General features: G+C 45.4%; 1 protein-coding gene across 1 annotated transcript; it reads right to left on the bottom strand.

Moving 5' to 3' along the window:
- Positions 1-9,678: 9,678 nt before the first annotated feature.
- CLEC3B (C-type lectin domain family 3 member B) lies at positions 9,679-17,718 on the bottom strand. The gene is made up of 3 exons (XM_027659373.1): positions 17,350-17,718; positions 12,951-13,049; positions 9,679-11,608 (listed from the first exon to the last, which is right to left on the bottom strand). Exons 1-3 carry the CDS (start codon positions 17,447-17,449, stop codon positions 11,208-11,210), a joined length of 600 nt encoding a protein of 199 aa, XP_027515174.1. The 5' UTR covers positions 17,450-17,718; the 3' UTR covers positions 9,679-11,207.
- Positions 17,719-19,984: the final 2,266 nt, after the last annotated feature.

The raw sequence follows: 19,984 nt of genomic DNA, 5'->3' as shown, positions 1-19,984 counted from the left end.
TAGGCATCAGGCTGGAAAATATGACCTCACTTCCTGAAAGGTGCTTTCTCAGAAGAAAATGAGGGAAATGGTTTTGGTGATGTCCTGTCATCTTTGCAGCAAAGCGATTTTTTCTATCTGGAAATTAGTTGATTTCAGGAAGTATCATTTAGAAGCAACTAAATGTTTAATGTAAAGTATGTGTTCCCCTTTTTATTTATTTATATTTAATAAAATTTTAAAATATTTTGAAATTGATTTTTTCATTTAAAATTGGCTTTAAGTATTTATTTTCCCTTAATGTTTATTTTTTAAATTTAATTTATTTATTTAAAATTTAATTTTTGTTTTAGTTGTTGGGTGCCATTATTGGTTGCCATTGTTGGTTGCTGGTTTTCCCCCATTTTGGAGGCTGCATCCTCCAGTGGGCTGGCTTAGGTAAATAATGGGGAAGGTGAGTAGACACCTTTCAGGAGTTACCTCCTCAGATTTAATGGGGACATGTTTGGATGTTCCTCTTTCGCAGGAACCCCAGGCATGGTTTTACCTGAAGGGGGTAGACAGACATCCTGAACCTTTGCCACTTGTCATCATGGGAAAAATATCCCTGCCTTTGATCTTTATCTTATGGGATAAAAAATGACAGACAGAACCTATACAGACAGCTTCCTCTGTACATGAGATTGTGGCAAAGCAGGTATTGATTACATGTGCAAATCTAGTTTTCTTCACAGAAGAACCTGGCCTTAAAAGGGTTCACCACTTGGTCTCAGGAGTATGAACTGCAGGCTCCTATGCCCAATTGCTGCTTCAAATTCATCATCGCAAATACTTTTTATTTAAAAGGTGGTGTGTGGCTTTTTAAAATAAAAGAGAAGCAAACTAGTGGTGTGGTTTTCCTCTCAGAATGCTATTTTTATTTAATTGGTGGCTTCTGGAAAAAGTAACCTGAAAACAAAGGCACAGAGGTGCTGTTTCATAGCACAGGGTTAACTACAAAGGCAAAGAAATGCCCTACAGTTTAATCTGCTAAATAGAGTTTTGCTCATACCAAACTCTGCATTTGCACTTTGGGGCATGACAGCCCAAAGCTTTCAAGTTTGAAGACCCGCACATCCACTGGTACTTTCTTATGAGGCAGAAACTATCAGAGTTACACTACTTGGAAAAGCAATGCAACTCCTGATATCCTCAGAAATAAGAAAAATGCTGTGATAAGTGTTTTTGTATAAGAAACATCATCTCAGTAATATGCAAGCTCAAAAGCTTGAATATGGGTTTCACGTTTCCATAGTAAGTTAAAACTGTTATACTTTCTGCCAAATCAAACCTCTAGATACTTGATAATTCCTTTCACAGCTTAATATTTTACCTGGTCAAAAGCTTGTAAAAGGTTAATATGTTTTCCCTTAGCTTTCTTTAGTTGATGAAAGTTTATTTAATGAGTGGTAAACCCTAAAAAGTAACCAAAGGCCTAATAAAATCTTCTAGTATGATTGTTCAGTGAATATTTTATAGGTTAATCTTTCAGAGCAATAAGAAAAAAAAAATAAAGGCAGCAAGCTATTAGATCTTCCTAATTTCTTTTCTTTGTGTTAATGAAGAACAAATTTCTAAATATCTTTAAACCCCTATGCAAGGCATAGGGGTTCACGCATGTGTCTAATATCCCAGAAGACAATTTAATAATTTTCCTTGCTGGTCAAGCAGCTTAGAGAAATGGGAATTTACTATATACTCGTGTATTCTGACATTTGATACATTTGGCTGATCAGTTCTGCAGGTCAAGCTCCCCCATGTTCTCCTTAGGTTTTTATGGGTCACCTATCTACATTAAAGGTCATGGTACAGCTTCAGCTGAAAGGAGGTACTGGATTTCTGTAGCACCACTTCCCAGTACAGCCTGTGGGGCACGAGTCTTAAGGAATTTGTGCCTGGGTTATGGCTGGGAAAGTGGCGCTGTTGGAAGCAGGACAGCTCAACCTGGAGAGGTTGAACCATGTGTCAATGAAGGTGTTCCAAACACCACTGAAAAGCAGATTTTTGTCATTACCCCCTTGTTGTGTTTTCATGTCTTATCTGTGTTTCTCCTGACACTCCTAATCAGCCAAAATCAAAACAGAAGTCTGCAGAAACCAATTTTTTTGGTGAACGTTCTCTCAGTGTTGGGATGAGATACTTATAACCTCTGTCTACAATGTATTTCTTACTCTAGCCTCACCTAAACCGTCTTGGAATGCAGCAAAGCTGCTGGGTGAAGTTTCCTACAGCAAGGTCCCCAGGTCTTAGCACAAAGCAACCGCAAAGCTGCTTCAGAGCTGAATGAAGTGGCAGTACTTGAAGTAGTTGTTGACATCTCAAGTAGCTGGAGAAGTGCTTGGGAAAATGTTAATATATGTAGGAAAACTCAAATTATTCTGGAAACTATTGCTTCTCTTGACATGAATGACCTCTTGTATAAGTGACACCTAATTATACACCAAATTAGATGGAAGTGCGCAGAACAATAAGCTACGTCCACAAATGGTGCAACTAATCATATCGCCACCAGTAACCTCTTTCCAAAATATGCTTTACAAAATCTGTAATTGCTTCACTAGCATTGACTGTAGTAAAAATGTCTCCACCAACTCACACTTTGCTTTAGTTGATGCAGTGGTGATGACTTTGTGGCTTGCTTTCACTGAGGAACAAAACAAGGCAGATGTTCCCTTTCCTGCTACCTCAAAGTGGAAAAAGATGATGAGAATTATTCATCCCCTCACTCTTGCGGGCTCAGATAGCAATTTTAACTTTAATCATTAAGGTGAAACTTAGTGCTTATTCTGAGGGTAGAAATTTTCCTCTATGTTTTCTTTTGGGGTAATTTCACCTCATTCTGGTATTTCCTATTGTTAACACAATAATGTATGGCAAACCTTGTGTTGTCTCATGTCATCTCATCATTGTGGGGATACAGATGTAAGAGAAGGATCCTATATGCTGTGGCAGGAGCTGTAAATTAAGCTTTCTCCGGAGAAATTACAACCACCTCTCTCCTGACAATATCCTGGAGATGCAGCAGGTAGGCAGGCTGTGCTGGCCTTTTGAGATGATGAGGACTTACTGTGCCATCCCTGGGCATTCCCAAGCCAGCAGTTGCTTTTGGTTGTGTTAGTTGATGTCAGTACCCCTGTGACTACTGAGTCTCTTCTCCTAGCCACAATATTTAGTTAAATCACTATTCTGCACTAACAGAATGTCTTCAGGTAATTTTATACAGCAGTAGGAACATGAGATGGTTTTTTTGGTCCACACTGATATCGGACCCTAACTAGAGACCCTTACCCACCCTTTGGGTTTTTGCCAAGAAACCAGTCACATCTAGGTGACAGCCAGGGAAAGCAAAGTAGGGAGGAGGAGCTCTCCTGCACAGTGGGAGGGTGTGTTTCTGCCTAAATGCTTAAGTTTCATCCTTTTCTGCAAAGCTACTGCTGTAATAGCATTTGCTGTGGTTAGTGCTGATATTATGCTTGTGGTAAATGTACTAACCCTGATAAGAAATTATTGGTACAGCTAATGCATGCTGATATGGTGGAAGAGGGATATTGAATCATGGTTTCCAGGTAACCCTAGTTTCCACATTTTCCTGATTTTAAGGTCCAGAGCTTTACAGCCATAATGTCTCTTGTTTGTATGTTGTCTTTCATTGTGCAGAATTCAAAACTGAAGCCCCATAACTGCAATATCTGTAATACTGAGGTGTCCTCTGCAACATGATCCCAGCCCTAACACAGACATCTCTGGAGGCACATGGCGCCTGGGTACCAGGTATCCCGGGGCCCTGCCTTCACCCAGCCTGTGCCTCTAAACCAGCTCCCAACAGCAAAGAGAACAAAGGGCTGGAACAAAGATGTTATGACCTGGTAGTCTTTTAATTTTTCCCTCTCCTTTGACAAAGCTGGATTTTCCCTTCAGCTCTGCCAAGAGCAGCTGGGGAGCAAGTCGATGGGTACTTGTATGTGAGATGAGCAGGGGTGAGGGGCTGGCTGCTGTGGTCCCTGCCTATTTGCCTGGCAAGGCTTAGATTTAGCTGAGAACTGGGTGATACACAGACTAGGGAATTGCCAGATTACATGATGGGATATTTTTTAATAGATAATTTGAATGCAACTTCAAGTCTCTGTGCCTGGAATAACCAGTTTTAATCCCCAAGGAGTGCAAATTCAGGGCATTGGGAAAGGGGAAGGAGAGAAGGAAAAGTGTCCTTGGCCCCACAGGAAATGTGAGAGGATGGGTGACCACAAGGCAATATTTCACCACCCCATGAGCTCTGCCTCACCTGATGCAGCCGGTTCCTGAGACTCAAGACCACGATTTTTTATGGACCTCCAGGGTCATCCTGGCTCCCTTATTAGCATGTGAATCAAAGGCTGAATCTTTGCTTTTGTATGCATACACTGCTCACTGCAGTTTGGCCTCTAGGCTGTGTGCTCTCTTTTTTTAATGGGCATTTATCACCTGATGAAACTCATAAGGTGTTTTTATATCTGGCTGTGGACACTATCTAAGTCTGTTGTTCCAGCAGGAGTAAAAATAGGCTACTTATGAAGACTGGCAAACAATTCCTATGAATGTTTAAAAAAAGGAAAAATTCTCATTAATGATGATTTTTCTCTGTTTTCAAGCTTTCCATATTTTATCTGCGTTTTTTTCCCCCAGTACTATGCTTTCAGAATTTCTTGTCTTTCTCCAGTGATACATTACAATTCCTTGCTGTGTTTTTAGCCATTTATGGTGCATATGTTTTTATTTAGGAATAAAACCCACTAAGTGTTGTTTTGCTTCTTTTTTGAAAACAAGCTCCGTTTCCAAGCTGCGTAGAAAACTTGTCAGTCACTCACTGTAGGTACACAGCACCCCACCCACACTGCTCCTTCCAAGTCCTTGCTCTTCAGTGGAACCAATTGTTTAACTACGTTTATAATCAATGCAATTTCTGGAGCGTTTCCTAAAAGTTGACTGATTTAACATTTACCCACTTGGGGGTTTGGCTTTCTGCTTTGATGTATAATAGAACAAAGTGTGAGAACCTATCTGGATAAATGTGTGCTGCAGCACCTCTGTGCTAGTGCACAGGCAGTGCCATTACCCACCTCCTGGGGTTTGGATCCCACATGTCAGCATGGCTTGACACTTAGGGGGTTTGGATCGAAGCCTTCCTAGGGATGGAGCAGTGTCCATATTGCACATGAATCCAGATGAAATTCAAGCTGCCCTTGGACTGTCCTACTCTATCAGTAAAGCAAATATGTCACTGTGGCTGAGCCAATTCACATGTGCACTCATGAACTGTGTGTCTAAATTGAACATTTAATACAAAAAACACATTTAATTTGCTTTTTGGTGGTTTAGTGGAGGTTTTTTTCCAGTTTTCTTTCGGTTGAATACCTGTATGAATTTCAGCTCTTGTCTTCTGTTAACACTTGGTAGACCAGTAAGACCTAGTTAGTATCTTGAGCTCTGGCAACACTAACTACAGTGTAGAAATCTCATCCCACAAGAGATTATTTTATTGGTTTTATTGATAACCTTATTCTGTAGGAAGGCGTTTATATGACAGCTCATCTATCACATGTCTAAGGTCATCAGTCTGCCCTGGAAATGCCTGGTTTTCTCCTGTGACTGTGGAAGAGGAACAAGTTGTGTAGGTAGAAGCCCTTGCTCAGTGGTTGTGTTTGCACAGAAAAGCTGAGGTTGATGGGACCTCTGGAACCTGCCTGGTTACGCCTCCTACTCAGAGCAAGGTCCCCTGGAGCAGCTTGTCCAGGGCCATGTCCAGTCAGATTTTGAGTATCTCCAAGGGAAGAGGCTCCACAGCCTCTCTGGACAACCTGTGCCGGGGTTTGACGACCTTAACAGAGAAAAGGGGTTCTCTTCTCTTTGAGCAGGATTTCCTGTATGTCATTTTGTGCTCATGGCTCTGCCTTCACCACCCTCCCCCATTAGGCATTTAAACACTTGGATACGATCCCCTGAACTTTTTCTTCTTCAGGTTGGGTAGTCTCAGCTCTCACTTTCTCCTCACATGACTTGTGCTGCCCCAATCCCTTCATCTTCACTGCACTCACTCCAGTAAGTCTGTGTCCCTCAGTACTGGGGAGCCCAGAACTAGACCTGGCATTCCAGATGTGACCTCACTGGTCCTGAGAAACATAGAAATAGTGTAAACTACTGAATGTCACAGACCTCACTTTTGGGCTCCCTGTTAATGGGTGTGATAGAAATAAGAAGTTACTAATACTGCAATGGGTAACCAAGCTGGCCCTGGGGCATTTGTACAAAAGCAGTAGGGATTGCAGATTTTATTTACCCTCCTGCATTTTCTTTCATAAGCTATAGTGCTTCCCAAACAGTGTTTTCTAAACATAGCAACTTGAGACATGTTCTCTGTTGCCAGGCTGGCAAGCAGCTTCTGTGTTGTGTTCTTTCCTGTGGGCTCAGGATCAGCTTTCTAACAGGGCTGAGGCAAAACAACTGTATTTTGTGATGAGCAGCTGGTCTCATCTCTTGGCAGCATGGCACCTGTGGGTTTTTGCTTCCTTCTTGGAGTGAAGCTGCAGACACTGGGGTGAGGTCCCAGTCTCTAGCATGGTGGGACGGATGGGAGTCACAGGGGGGTGATGCAGCCGCAGACCTGTCTGCACAGCACAGGACATAGTGGAGAGGCTGCTGGGTGCGAGTCGTGGCTAAGATGGTTGTGATTTGTTTTTAGCTGTATTTGGAACAGTCCCCAGCTGTTACCTTTGGACTCCCTCTAGGTACTTCTATACTGGAGATAAAAAAATAAAGCATTTAGTTTGTACTCCATAGCCTGACATCCTCTTTATCTTCTATCCCCAAGGAGTTTATTTTTATACTCTCCATTAGTTTAGTAACCCCTGACTGGTTTATAGTTTGCTCACAGTGGTGGTTTTGCTTACCCTTGTTTGCTGAGTCTCACAGATCTGTGTTGCTTCCTTGCCTATGGCAGCTTCTGAGCTGGAGAAATGTAACTTTAATTAAGCTTTTTATTTTACTTGCGAAAAGAGAAACTGGCGGATCAGGTACTGAAGTGGGGTTCAGTGCTTACACAGGAAGGGGACCAAATAGTAAAGCCTATAGGAATCACGAGGTTCAGTGGTTCAGGGATGGAGGAGGTCCTTCCTTTTTGAAATGCATTCTACCAATGGTCTCATTCCACAGACAGAGGTGGGAAGTATGTTCCCCCTGTGTCAGGCAGGAGGTGTTGAGGGAGTGTTCCTTGCAGAGGATGACAGGCTGCACCTGCTGCCTTCAGTCTGAGTAACCCCCAGGCTGAGTGGACAGGCACAAGGAGCAGAGGCATGGTGTTGGGTTTCCTGTTCTGAATGTGAATCTTTGCCTTCTCTCTGCTTAGGGTCCTTTTCCCATGTCACCAATCTCTCTTGATCTGATTTCACCCAGGACTGCTAAGGCTGGAGTCCCACAAAAGTATTCAAGGCTCAAAACAAGCTTTTTGCTCACAACTCCCAAATTCTTACCCACCTTTGCCTAGCTGGCCCTTTTATTGAGCAAAACCAAAAAGCAACCTGACTCCTGTGCTTTTCTGGCCCTTGTTCAGAGGGAGATTTCAGAAAGGTATTACCCATTTTATAGTTAGCCATTTCACTCTGAATGATTTGGTCCTTTGCCTGGACCTTCAGGCAAAGAAGGTCCTGAACTTCTGGACCTGGGTGAATCGGGGTGGGGGCAATCACTTGTGTGGATTAGTGCAGGTCTGTTGAAGTCGGCTGTGGATGACGTAGTACTGGGGTAACTGTTTCTGTGGGCTCACCCAATAACTTTTCTTCTTTCGTTTATATAAATATATGCATATTTCATTCTTCATCTCTCCTCTGCTGTGTCACAGAGCCACAAGCAGCCGAGTGGTGCCATCAGTGGCACAAGATCTTACACAACATCTCCTATTTTAATAACATGAGGTTCACTAGAGATTGCAGGCATCACAATATATTGTTTCAGACGTGATCATTTCCACATTTCCTTTTTCTGGGAGAAGAGCTGAGATTTCTTTCCATTATTCTGCATGCCTTTGGTTCAGACCGCACTTTGTGGACAGCAGATGTTCCTCTCTGGCTTAAGTGCAAAAACAATTTAACGGAAGATCAAAAAAGTGATGCTTGTCCTGGCCCCCAGCAGATGGACCACATGTGCTCTGGGCAGTTTCCATCAGGTCCCTCTGGAGCTGAGGCAGCCAGCATCCCCCACTCAACCCCTCCATCCTTGCATTCACTGTGAGCACGAAACACAGAGTTGGCCACAAACAAACAAAAAAGAGTACTGTGGTAAGCAAGGATGAAGAATCTTCTAGAAGTTCTTTTTCTTTGGCTTTTCAAAGAAAATTTGTAGTTCATAATGTACAGTAAGAAGAAGAATGTAAGAATAATATTAACCTCAGTTTCATCATCCTGGATCCAACAACTACAGCAAGGGCAAAACCACCCTTCCCTGTTCTCCTCCCAGCTTCAGAAGAGCAAGACATCCGTGCGGAATGATGCTGGCAGGAGTTTAGCTATGAGAAAATAGAGAGCAAGAGAGATATGAGCAAGAAATCTGCTGAGACCAACTTGTTATTTTTTAGATTTTGAGAGGTTGACTCTTTAATGTCTGCTCTGGGAATATCCTTAGGCATCCATCTCCACGGCCATTTTTCAGATACACGCTCTAGGCAAAGATGGTCCAGATCCAGCACCCACCTCTTCCCCGAAGTTCAGCACTGCCAGGGTCCATAGCTTTCACATTGTCCCTCTTCTGTTCCTGGGCTCCCATAAAAGCCCTCTGTTTATTTCTCTGACCACACATTGTGTGTTAAGACCTTGTGGTTTATGTCCAGTCTGGATTAAAGCCAGCAACTCTTCCAGCATTGTCGCTTTGCATTCATGTGTATCTCAAAACATGGAAGGAACATCTGCCAGAGGAACTAGAGGATTTATATTGAGACAAGCTGGCTTGTAGCATGTAACCATGACCTACAGCAAAGAGTCTTGGAAATCTTCAGGATCAGGGCCCAAAGTAAAGCTCGGCAAAGGGCTGCCCTCTGTGCAAAAGCGACCTAATTTCACATGCAGTTCTGCAGCATTTGAAACTTCACGGACTGGTGTGGAGCACTGTCTTCTTCATTGACAGTCTTCTCTCCTGTGTGGGATGCAGGAGAGGAGGAGGTGGAGGAGGAGAAGGAGGGAGAAGTCGTCACCACATCAGTGTGTGAAGGAGAGGAATTCTTGGTGCTGCTGCAGCTCTGCTCTTTGCAGAGGAGGTGGAAGGCAGCCTTGGAAGGACTGTCTCAATGCTGAGACCTGAGGTGCCGCCTCCCCCGGCACCACTAAGGGGAGGGACCTTTCTTCTGTGTTGGCTTGTATTTTAGAATGAAATTTCCCAGCAGCAAGAGGAGGGGAGGAAGGAAATCTTATTTTCCTATAAAAGGACTCCCTGCCTGTATCCTGTGTATGGCATGTGACTGGGATGATAATGGGGCAGGAGGGGGAGAATCCTATAAAGCATATTACAAGGTAAGAGGCTCTCGCCTTCTGCTTTTTCCCTCTGCCTTTGATATCTCCAACCTTCAGACAGATCCCTGGAGCTGCTCTGAAGAGAAAGACAAGGAGAAGAAAGCACTCCAATCACACTGACACAACTCCATTCCTTCAGCAAGCTATGTAGATATTTTTATTTTATAGTCATTTGAACAGCAGAGAGTTTGGCAATAGTGACAGCCTCAGAAGCATGCACTCTGCATTTGCGTATGTGTTTCCAGCTTGGCTCAAACTTGATGTCTTGGAAGACCCACCATCATGCTGCTTTTAAACAGAGCAGCAAATTGGAATACCTATCCTGTGGGTTCCCCAATGGCATCATGTCTTGACACCCCCAACCTGGAAGCACAGGGGATGCGAGCCAAACTGGAGGGGTTATTACCAAGCACTAGACTGCAAAGAATCTCTGATACATTTCAGCCAACAGCCAGCAAAGCTTCATTAAGCTGCCGGGGTGATCTGCACTACTTTCCCATCATTGCTGTTAATTTAAATTTATTTCTATTCTTTTACTCATGTCTCATTAAAAAATTACTGAGGCCAGACCTTCAACTAGGCATGACTATATTGGCACAGTGCTCAGCAGATTTATGCTTGCTGAGGACTGTGTCTGGACTAGCAACTAGACTATTTCATCTGGGTTCTCATCACATAAACAGATCAGGTTATTCCTAAAGCTGCTGAAGTGAGTTGTCCTGGAGTTTGTTTTCAATACACCATTGCTTTTATATAGCAGTGTATTCCCTAATAGCATTATGTTTATGTTATTTACGTAATACGTTCATGTTCTATTTTTAATAATATATTTGACTAACTATATTGCAAGTCATCGCTGCTTCCACCATGATGCTGCAGCATAAATAAAGCTTCTGATGGGATTTTTTCATTAAAAGATCTGGCAGTGGGTGTTGCTCTCCCACTGAAGTCAGTGAAACTGGCTTCTGGCAGATGAGGAAGGGATTAAACATGTCTGTAACTTGCTAATTTGTTCATGCACATAACTCAACTAGTTGGACAACTCATTGAACAGCTGGTACTCTGCCAAATAAGCCCAATTGTATCTGTCAATGCAAAGCAGGAATAACTCCCTCCACTCATTGAGACAGGACCTTGATCCTCAGCGGGCTGAATCATGGCACTACGAGGAACAAGGAGCTCCCACGGATCACTGCCAAGGTTTTTTGGGGAAGGAAAACAAGAGAAGAAAGAAGACATTAGCTCTGCTAGTGTCCCAACAAAGCTCAGCAAGATGGGAAGGGACATTGCAGAGTGACAGCCCTGGGCAGCTAAGGCAGCTGTATGCTAGGCTGGACTGCTGCACTGGTTCTTTGCCAAAACAACTGAGCCATCCTAATAAATTCCCTGTGTAAAAAAATATATCTATGAATCATGCCTTAGAAAGAACAGCGCAGCTGCTAAGAGGGCTGGTTATGGCCAAATGAAATGCTCTAACGCTCTACAATCTGACACTGAGCTGCAACAACTCTCTTTGCAAAGAGTGACTCTACTTGGACACGTGCACGCGGGTGTGCGTACGTACATGTGCATGTGCATGTACACACACCTATAGCTTCATAATCCTGCTGCTGAGGCGAAAGACATGGGCTGTGGGCGGGCATGGGGGAGGCCCTGCCGCTACACGATCATGAACTGGCAGATGTAGGGCAGCTGTTCTCTGCACCTCTTGTCGAACCACTTGCCGATGGCAGTCCCTGACAAAGCTGCACAGTTTTCCAGCTTGCCACCGTCGGGCTGGGTGGTGATTTCAGTCTCCCAGTTCTTGTAGCGGATGGGGCTGCCTGTCATGTCGACCCACTTGCCCTCTGCTGCCATGTCATTGAGGCCCAGCCAGATCTCTGCCTCCGAGCCGATGCTCTTGCGCATGTAATCATAGAGAGCATCATTCTCCTCCCCGTTCTGGGGGGTGCTGAGCGTGCCACCCTGTGAGATGCAGTTTTCGCTGGCCTCGTGGTACGTCTTGGTGTCCAAAAATGCCAGAAAGCATTTTAGGTGAATTTTGGTGCCTTTCAGGCAAACTGAGAAGTTACCACAGGAACAGAACAAAAAGACAGAAAGGGAAATGGGTTTAAAAATGGTGCCCAGGAAGAGGCAGCAGCAGCAAGCCCAGCAGTCAAACTAAAAACTTCTTCTCTTAGGCTGCACAGCAGCCCTCGGCAGCACAGGATTCCAAGGGGCCCCCACCCTCCTATGAAGGACACAGTCACGGGGACGTGCCCTCCCTGTCAGCCAACCATCAGGAAAAATAGAATTTGAGGGTGTCCCCGCCACCTTCCCAGGCTTTGCTGCTGCTGGGGCAGAGACACAGCATGGTCCTTCTGCCCCTGCCCCTGGCCTTGCTCTTCCCCAGCCAACGCTACTCTTTCTCAGATGAGTTTGATGGAAACAAGTTTTGTCGTGAGCACTGCCAAGTGTTGGAGTGTTTTGGGAAAAGCCTGCATGCCAATTAAATCGTCTTAATTATGCAAGATGAAAAAAAAAGTGTTTTTTAATAAGCTTTGATCAGAAGCCTTGTGCTTGCATAGCTTGAGGTCTTCAGAGGAAGTTTCTGCTTGCCTCTGATTTAAGTGTTAAGAATATCAAATTATTTTGTTTTTCTTTAAGCTGTAAACCTTGAGGAGTACAGGGTACTGTAGCTAAACAATACCTAATCAGAGCCACACATTAATCAAAAACAATTATTTCTCAATGAATGTGAGCTTGGAACTAAAGCCTTGATTTTGCTTGTGTTCCTTTTTTTTTAAGGAGAAAATTCTCCTTAAATTGCATTTTCATCTAATTTCTGTTCTCTATTCTGCAAATCCTGCTCCTATTGATGTTGGTGGAGTTTGCACAGAATAACTGTGGAGCACTGCTGGAAGATGGACATTTTGGGACTGTCGTCTGTGTATGTTTAATGAAGCATGGTGGAACTGACCACCAGTGAGGTTCCCTGGGCAATATTGTGGTATGTGTAAGAGACCAGGTCACCATTTCACTGGGGTTCAGACAAAAAGAGTAAGCTACATTTGGTTAAAGCACAGACTAATCCATAACCCATCCCTCCACCTCATAAAGGAAAATGAACATCTGGCTAAGTGTCACAGAAATATCAATAGCTGTACAAATGGGAAGATCTAGCACATAAAGAGTGGGGCCCCACACTGCACAACTCCTGTCATTAACTGCCTGAGGAGTTTCACCTGCCTGCAGGAATTGCAGTGAGCCCACGCTCTGCTTTGATCCCCCAACCTTTCTCCCCATGTTGTTGCTGTGAGGTGCTTGGGCATCTCCTATCAAAATGTGTGGAGAAATTGGATCTGCTTTATAAGAGCTCCTCTCCCAAAGCAAAAGCCTTGAATTGTTCAGCAAGTCCTGTACCTGTCTGGAGCGCTTGCTTCTCCTTCAGTAGAGCAACCTCCTGAGAGATGTTGTCAATCATGGCTTTCAGGTCTTCAATCATTTTGAGGCTCACACCCTCTGTTGGAGAAATCAAGGAAAGAGCATAAACATTGGTTACATCCCAGGAGAGGCAACCAAATCTGTTCCTCTCATCAAAACTCCAGATTTCCTTGCCCTCAGAGAATGATAAACAAAAGGAATCCACAAAGTCAACACCTGTGTCCCCTTGCACATACATCAGAGTGAACATTTGCTCACCAGCCTGGTTCCACTGTCAACCCAGTTTTCCCAGTTCAGGCTGCCTCTGCATCACCTCTACCTTCAGCGTCCCTGGAGTAGGTACCCCAAAACTGACCAGAGCTGCTCTCCTGCTGTGCGAAGACATCTCTTTGGCCAGGGAGTTGGTTGCAGCTGGCTACTAAAGCCTACATTTTGCTAGGTGTGTTGCCTCTGCAATGGCTTCAACAAGCTATTAACTGGTATTTGAATTTCTCCCAGACAGGAGCAAAAGGACCATCACTCTTTGAAGGTGTTGGGAGATTGGATACTGAGGCATTTGTATTCACTACGCCACCTTTGCTGCTCCTGTTGCTTTACCTTGCCTGTCATAAGCATCTAGTGGTCCTCATGGGGTGAAAGGAAAGGGAACAGTTTGCCCACAAATGTGGCAGGACAGGTTTCCTGGAGGGTCAAGGAGATGGGGAGCTGAGGCACCAAGCCAGGCAAGTAGGGAAGCAGCTTGGATGCGGAACAGAATCACCAGCCCAAAGATTACATGGTGCCATGAATATGAAAAGCCAGACACATCAGGAGGAGGGCATTAAAGCTGCTTTACTCATTGCTCAATTAACTTTAATGGATTCACTTAACACGGAGGGCCTAGTTATTATTTTGCTGCCTTTGATGAAAACACTTTGTGGGAAATGGCTAATTAATCCTGTTCTATTTTTCCATGCAAGCCTCTCTTGCAGCAGAACAAATGTTCTATAGTTTAAGTAACATCCAAGGGCCATGGCAGAACATTGTCAATGAGTCTTGCTGGAACAGCTCCTTATGGTGTTCCAACTGGGTTTGTTGGTGGGTTTCCACCCAGAGGCTCCCTGCTATGAGAGGTCACACATCTCCTTGACAACTATCTAAGCACCCCGTCCCATGAGACAGCCTTGTTTCCAAATCCTGGGCCACAAGACATTCCTACAGCAGTGCATTCACTGGGACATTGCGTGGAGGATCAGGACTGGTTATCTTGCTCTTCAGCTACGAAGTGAGTACCACAGCTACGTCAACAGACATTGAGTTTGCTATATTATTACTGCAGGGTTTTGTCTCTGCTGTCATTTCCTTGAGGCTCGCCTCCTCAAGCTCAGGATCAAGCCTGTTTACAGTTTGGGTTTGCTGTAACTGAAGCCATCATGTGGGATGCCAATGCTGTCCATAGGAGCTGGAGTGGGTCCTTGTGCAGCCAACCATGAGCAGCAGGATTAAGAGTGGGCAGAGGAGAGATTGAAAGGAGACTCACAGAAAGATGCGGGTCGCAGTAGTCCGTTGGTTTGAAAGCCTGGCCAGAAACGTATTTAATGCTGCAAATGGGAACTCTCACCTCCTTTTCCTTGATCTAATTACATGATGAATAACAAAAAAATCCCTCTGTATTTAATTTTAATTATTTAACTAATACTATATGAAATTTGGATCTATATGTGGGTTGCTTAGCTTTGCCTGGGCATCCAAACAGGCTTCTGTCCCGCAGAAGAATGAGCATTGCTCTGATTTACAATCTCTGTCATCAAATCTCCCTGACCATCTGTATTTCTTCTGACACCAGGCATTTCCATGAATGTCCCAACTGGAACAGTCAGATCCCATATTGCAGTCTGTCCCTGGATCAGAGGAGGAGACCAAACACACACGCATGGATTTATCTCAGTGTAAATGTTCACAGGCATTTTCAGGAAAGACCACCCAGAGTACAAGAGTACACTGAAATTTTGGGCAGCATCAGGAGTGGAGCCAAAATTAGTCCCTATTCACTGATTTAAGCATCTGAACTCCAATTTCTGTCTCCAGTTACCTTAGAAATAAATGTGAGAGCTATGCAAAGCTGCTTCTTCTTGTGCCCCCAGCAACCCACCATGGCTGTGACCAAGGGAAGACCCCACCAGGGCTGGTGGGTGCCCAGCCTGTTATCCCTAAGCCAGGGGGTGACACTGCCCCCCAAGGCAGGAGTGCCATTGCCTGCCTCCCCTGGGCATCCTTTTGGGTGAGACCCCCAGAGCTACCAGACAAGGGCAAATCCTGTCTGCTCCCCAGGACATCAGGGAACAGGGAGAATTTGCTGAATGGCTGCATTTGGAAACATAACTGGGGAGCAATTTCAGGGGCAAAAACCCAACAGCAGGCAAAGTGAATGTGCCATCTCAGCATTTTCTAAATACTGTGGTTTGGCTTTTCATGTTGAAACAGCACCATTTTTGTTCTGAAGCAGATCCAAATACAAGCAGTAATTACAAAAGAAAAAAAACCACACCAACAACAACCCCCAAAACAACCAAACCCAAACCAAACTGAAAACAAAAGATAACTAAAAAGAAAGACAAAATGTTTGGCTCAAATCAGTGCTTTCTATTCTGACATTCGTGGTTTGGCTGCATAGATTAAAAAGAAAAAATCCAGCCAAACATCGCAACCCTCCCCTGGCTTAGCCTTGCCTGACCCTCCTGGGCAAAGTGCAGGAGGTGAGCCAGGATGAGGGGGTACTAGAGGCCTGGGATGAGGATGAGATGGGGCCAACCTGCCTTTGTTCAGAGCAGGAGTAGCTGAGCCCTGGCCCTTGCGGTGGCTGGGCAGGCAGGCAGGCTTGGATGTGGGGAGGGGCTGGAGGCGAAGAGGAGCCTCCTGGGAGATTTGTAGCGCTTTATTCCTTTCCCCACCCCCTGGCATTGGTAAATATTTGAAAAATATTAATGAAGAAATGCTGGAAGTTTCCAGTAAAGGCAGGGCAGCTGATCCACTGTGGGGCTGGATGCCTCTGGCCAAAAAATGCCGAGTTACTGGGGTTTTGACTTTTCCCCACAGAAAGTTTGATGTCTCCTTTGACAAGAAATTCTGAGTAAAACCTGCCATCAGCTGTTCCAGATGGCTTGATTTTCAGGACACCTTCCTCAATGGTTTTTAAATCAGAGCAAGTTTTTCCTGTCAAAAAGGTGATTTTTCTCCCACCTTCTTATCACCAATTGATTACAAACTGCAGTTGCAGTGACACAGAGAGAAAAAGAGGATTTCTCTAAGAAATGTCTCTCTTCAGTCTCGAAGATATATCTCTAAAATAGATTTTCTCTAAGAAATGTCTTTATACCTCCAGTGAGTGCAATGCAGGTATGTGCCTTATATAAGCCCAAAGGCATATTTTTTGCTCTAGAAATAAGTCACAAACTGTTTTCTCTGTTATTCTACATCCTGTGAAACAAGATGTGGAATAAGCAGTTATGTTGTGAATTCATAGAAAGATCTAATGGGAGAAAAGGGAAAAATTTCCTCAAGGATGCTATCTGACAAAAACAGCAACCGGATGAGCCTAGAGAGCAGCCTGGCCAAATGAATTCCAGGGATGCTTCTTCCTTGCTCCCCACTTTGTTCCAGCAGGAAAGCGCCAGCCAGAAGCCATCTAAGCCCAAGGGTATGAACATCAGGCACATCAGGCAGGCAGGCTCACATGCTGCTTCCCTACCTGCCTTCTCCTGTAGTTAATGTGCCTTGAGTCAGAAGGAGAAAGGATGGGACAGCAGCAAAAAAGGAGAAGGAAAAAAAGAAAGCCACTAGGGAAAATAAAACATAGGCATAATTTTGTATGCACTGCCCTCTGGTAAGCCTGAGTAGTTGGAGCTCATGTACGGTGTGACATACACCCGAGGCCAGTGTTTTTATGGATTATGTATTTTCTGCGTACTTTTGTCTCCAAATCAGTTGCCTGTCATCCGCCACTTACTTGCTTCTGAAAAAAGAATGAGAAGGGTTGGGAAGTTATAGAAAGGGGGATTTTAGTATAGGAAAGGTTTGGTATGAACCTTAGAGAGAACATGGAAAATGAGTTGCCCTCTGAAATTCAGACCAAGATGTCCCAACAAATTTATTAAGGTAGGAACCCACCAAAACCATTTCAATATCCTCAGTATTTTACAGAAGAGCTACACGATCATCCCCACGGTGGGATGGGGGGAGGTGGGGGGGGGGGGTGAGAAAAAGACACTTTATTAAATTTTTAGATGCTTTTTAAAGAAGTTTCATTAAAGCACTGTTATATGCCCAAACAAGTGGGCTAATTGCGACCCCCCAAGCTCCTGCAAGGTTTCCTCGCAGGGAAGGTGCCACTGCGTCTTACCTTTCTTGGAAGCCGCCGGTTTCTGCCGGACTTGGCCGGAGACCTGGGCGAGAGAGAGGAGGCAGAGGACGAGGAGGAGGCAGGTTCCCCGGAGCGCCATGCCGCTGCCGTCTGGTGCCGAGCGATCGTGGAGTGGCTCCGCTCTGCCCTCACACAGCCGCCCGGACACCGGCTGGAGTCAGGAATGACTGTCCCAGAAAGCCGTCCGCTGAGCCCGGGCCAGCGGCAGCCTCCCGGCTCTGGGGGGAGGCTCAGGCGGCTCCGGCCAAGGCTGAAAGCCTCCCAGAGGGGTTGCATTTCTTAGCACTCTGCTTGTTTTTGTTAAAAGGGAAAAAAGAAGGGAATGAATGTACTGAAAGTCTGCTAAGCTAAGCATAAGGAAAGGCTGGGAGTATAGCTGGAACGACTTCCTACGACTTTTAGCAAAATACCACAAGTTTGATCTTGTGTGTCAGCGATGGCAACAGCAGCATGAGGTGTGAAACAGCGTTTAGGTGGCCGAGGGAACAGAGAGGGGCCACCTGCCCCATAGCCCCTCGGAAGGGATGTCCATGAGGGATGCTGCCAGTGCCAACAGAGGCAAAGGGGAGTGCAAGGGAGGACTGAGTGACCCGGTCCCTACCGGGACACTTTGTCACGGTGTGACAAAGGGCCTGGCATGGAGATTCCTGGTTTAACCCCTCTGCGAGGAGCTGCTGTGAGCCCCCCAGGCTGAGTGCAGCCACGGTGGGGCAGAGGTTAGTTGGATTTTTTCCCGGAGTAATCCTTTCTCAAAATGTAGGATGGTTCTAACACCTAAAATAAGCAGTTCCACTGTAGCTTTGGTAGGGTTGTCCTGCCATCATTGCTTCTTCTTGAGAGATGAGACTGGTACTTCATGCCCACCTCTTCCCAGCTCTTCATGGGGTTCCCTCTGGAGGGTCCCTTGCTGCAGAAACACCCATTTCTCTGCTCACTGTGGGGATGGGAAGCAGGTGCTGGGCAGCCCTGCTGGCTGTGGGCAGAGCCATCCCTTGCAAGTCAACTGCTTTCTCCCCAAAGATAGTTTCTTGTTTGCCTTTAGACAGTCACAGTTTGAGGGAAGCTTCCAACATGATAGGTTTTCACCTCTAAATTTGGGATCCCTTCCCACAAAAAGGAGTTGCCTTGCACAGCAGGCTTGTGGTGCATGTGACTGTGCCTTTGCTCTTGTCCAGCTCCCAAATTTATGTTGTGGGATAAGGCTTTGGTCTGTGTCTATCTGAGGAGCAGCTTGGTGACACCCTTTCTTGGCTGTGGGACCTGCTGGGGCTGGGGGGCAGGAGGGGCTGACCTAGTGTTTGCCCATCCCTTTTCCTTGCCCTGATGGCTGGGGATGGAGTGTGGTTCCCAGTGCCAGACTTGAATTGCCAGTTCTGAGGCAATTCCAGCGTAAATCACTCTCCTCACGGTGATTCCCATCCTCTGGAGTGAGGACAGTTATGTTTGCCATACTGTCCTCTGCCCCATGGTAATTTTGCAAGGACAGGGGTGGTCAGTGCTGTGGAGCTGCCCGGTAGCAGCATCACATTTACACCTCAGAAAAATCTGAGTGGCACCGTCCAGGAGCGTGAGACTCTTTTGGTGGCAAATGCAATCCAACCACCAGACCACACAGTGGCTTCACATGCTTTTCATTTTCCAAAATTACTCTCAATTCTGTAAGATAAGAAAGCAAACATCAGCTCCAGAGGTTTTAACCCAACCAGAGAGCTGCTCATCAGGTTGCTCTTTAACCCTTTCTATTACCCTGACTGGTAGCTGGAAGAGTTTCAGCTCTGCCTCACCCTACCAGGCAGAAGGAAGGTGAGATCTCAGCCTCTACACCAAAGGGACCATGTTTTGGCAGGTGTGGGCAAAAGCATGGATGAAGAAAACTGGGAAGATGTTTGACCTGCTACTGCAGATGTCCCACTAAGAAGAAGGCTGCTCCATCTCTGTACACCAAATGAATTGCTTCTACCTGGCACTGGACCACTTCCCTTCCTGCTCTAGCAGTACTCACACTAGGTGCACTTTGTACTTAGGAAATCTGGCATGTGCCAGGGTCCATAATCCAAAAGATCTCATGGCCGAGTCTGTCAAAGCACTGAGACACTTCATGAGGCACGGTGGTTCTGAAAATCTTCACACCCGCTGCCCTTGAGTCTGGCTGAGTACGTGAGGGGTCTTCCTCAGGGCCACCTGTATAGTTAGGTGGCCAAAAATACTTAGAAATTTGTGTCTTCACTCAGTTTGGGGAACGTTCAGGCTTCTTAATACCTCTAGAGCTGTAACAGATGACTGGGATGAGTGGGACTTGGGGTGGGGGGAACATGTTCTACAAAAAGCCATTCTCCCTGAGACCCCCTTTCAGGGTCCAAGCCTGACTTCTTGGAGCTGTTGGGCTGGGCTGTGCCAAGCAACACTGCAGACCACTGCCTGGTTTTTGGATGGTGTGGTTGTTCAGCAGCTGCAGCATAAGCAGGTGAGCCCTTCCTGCAGGAGGAACAGTTTGAGCAAGTGGAGGAAACTCACACAGAGAGAGGAGAGGAGGGATGGGCATTTTTTGGACAACAAAGTGCTCCGGACATCAGCCATTAACCTTAAAACTTTTCTGACAATTTAAGGCAAGATG

The sequence above is a fragment of the Corapipo altera genome, unplaced genomic scaffold, assembly GCF_003945725.1.
Source record: "Corapipo altera isolate COAL_440 unplaced genomic scaffold, ASM394572v1 44b, whole genome shotgun sequence".
Taxonomy (NCBI): domain Eukaryota; kingdom Metazoa; phylum Chordata; class Aves; order Passeriformes; family Pipridae; genus Corapipo; species Corapipo altera.
The sequence above is the reverse complement of the archived record's forward strand: the minus strand, read 5'-3'. Positions and strand labels throughout refer to the sequence as shown.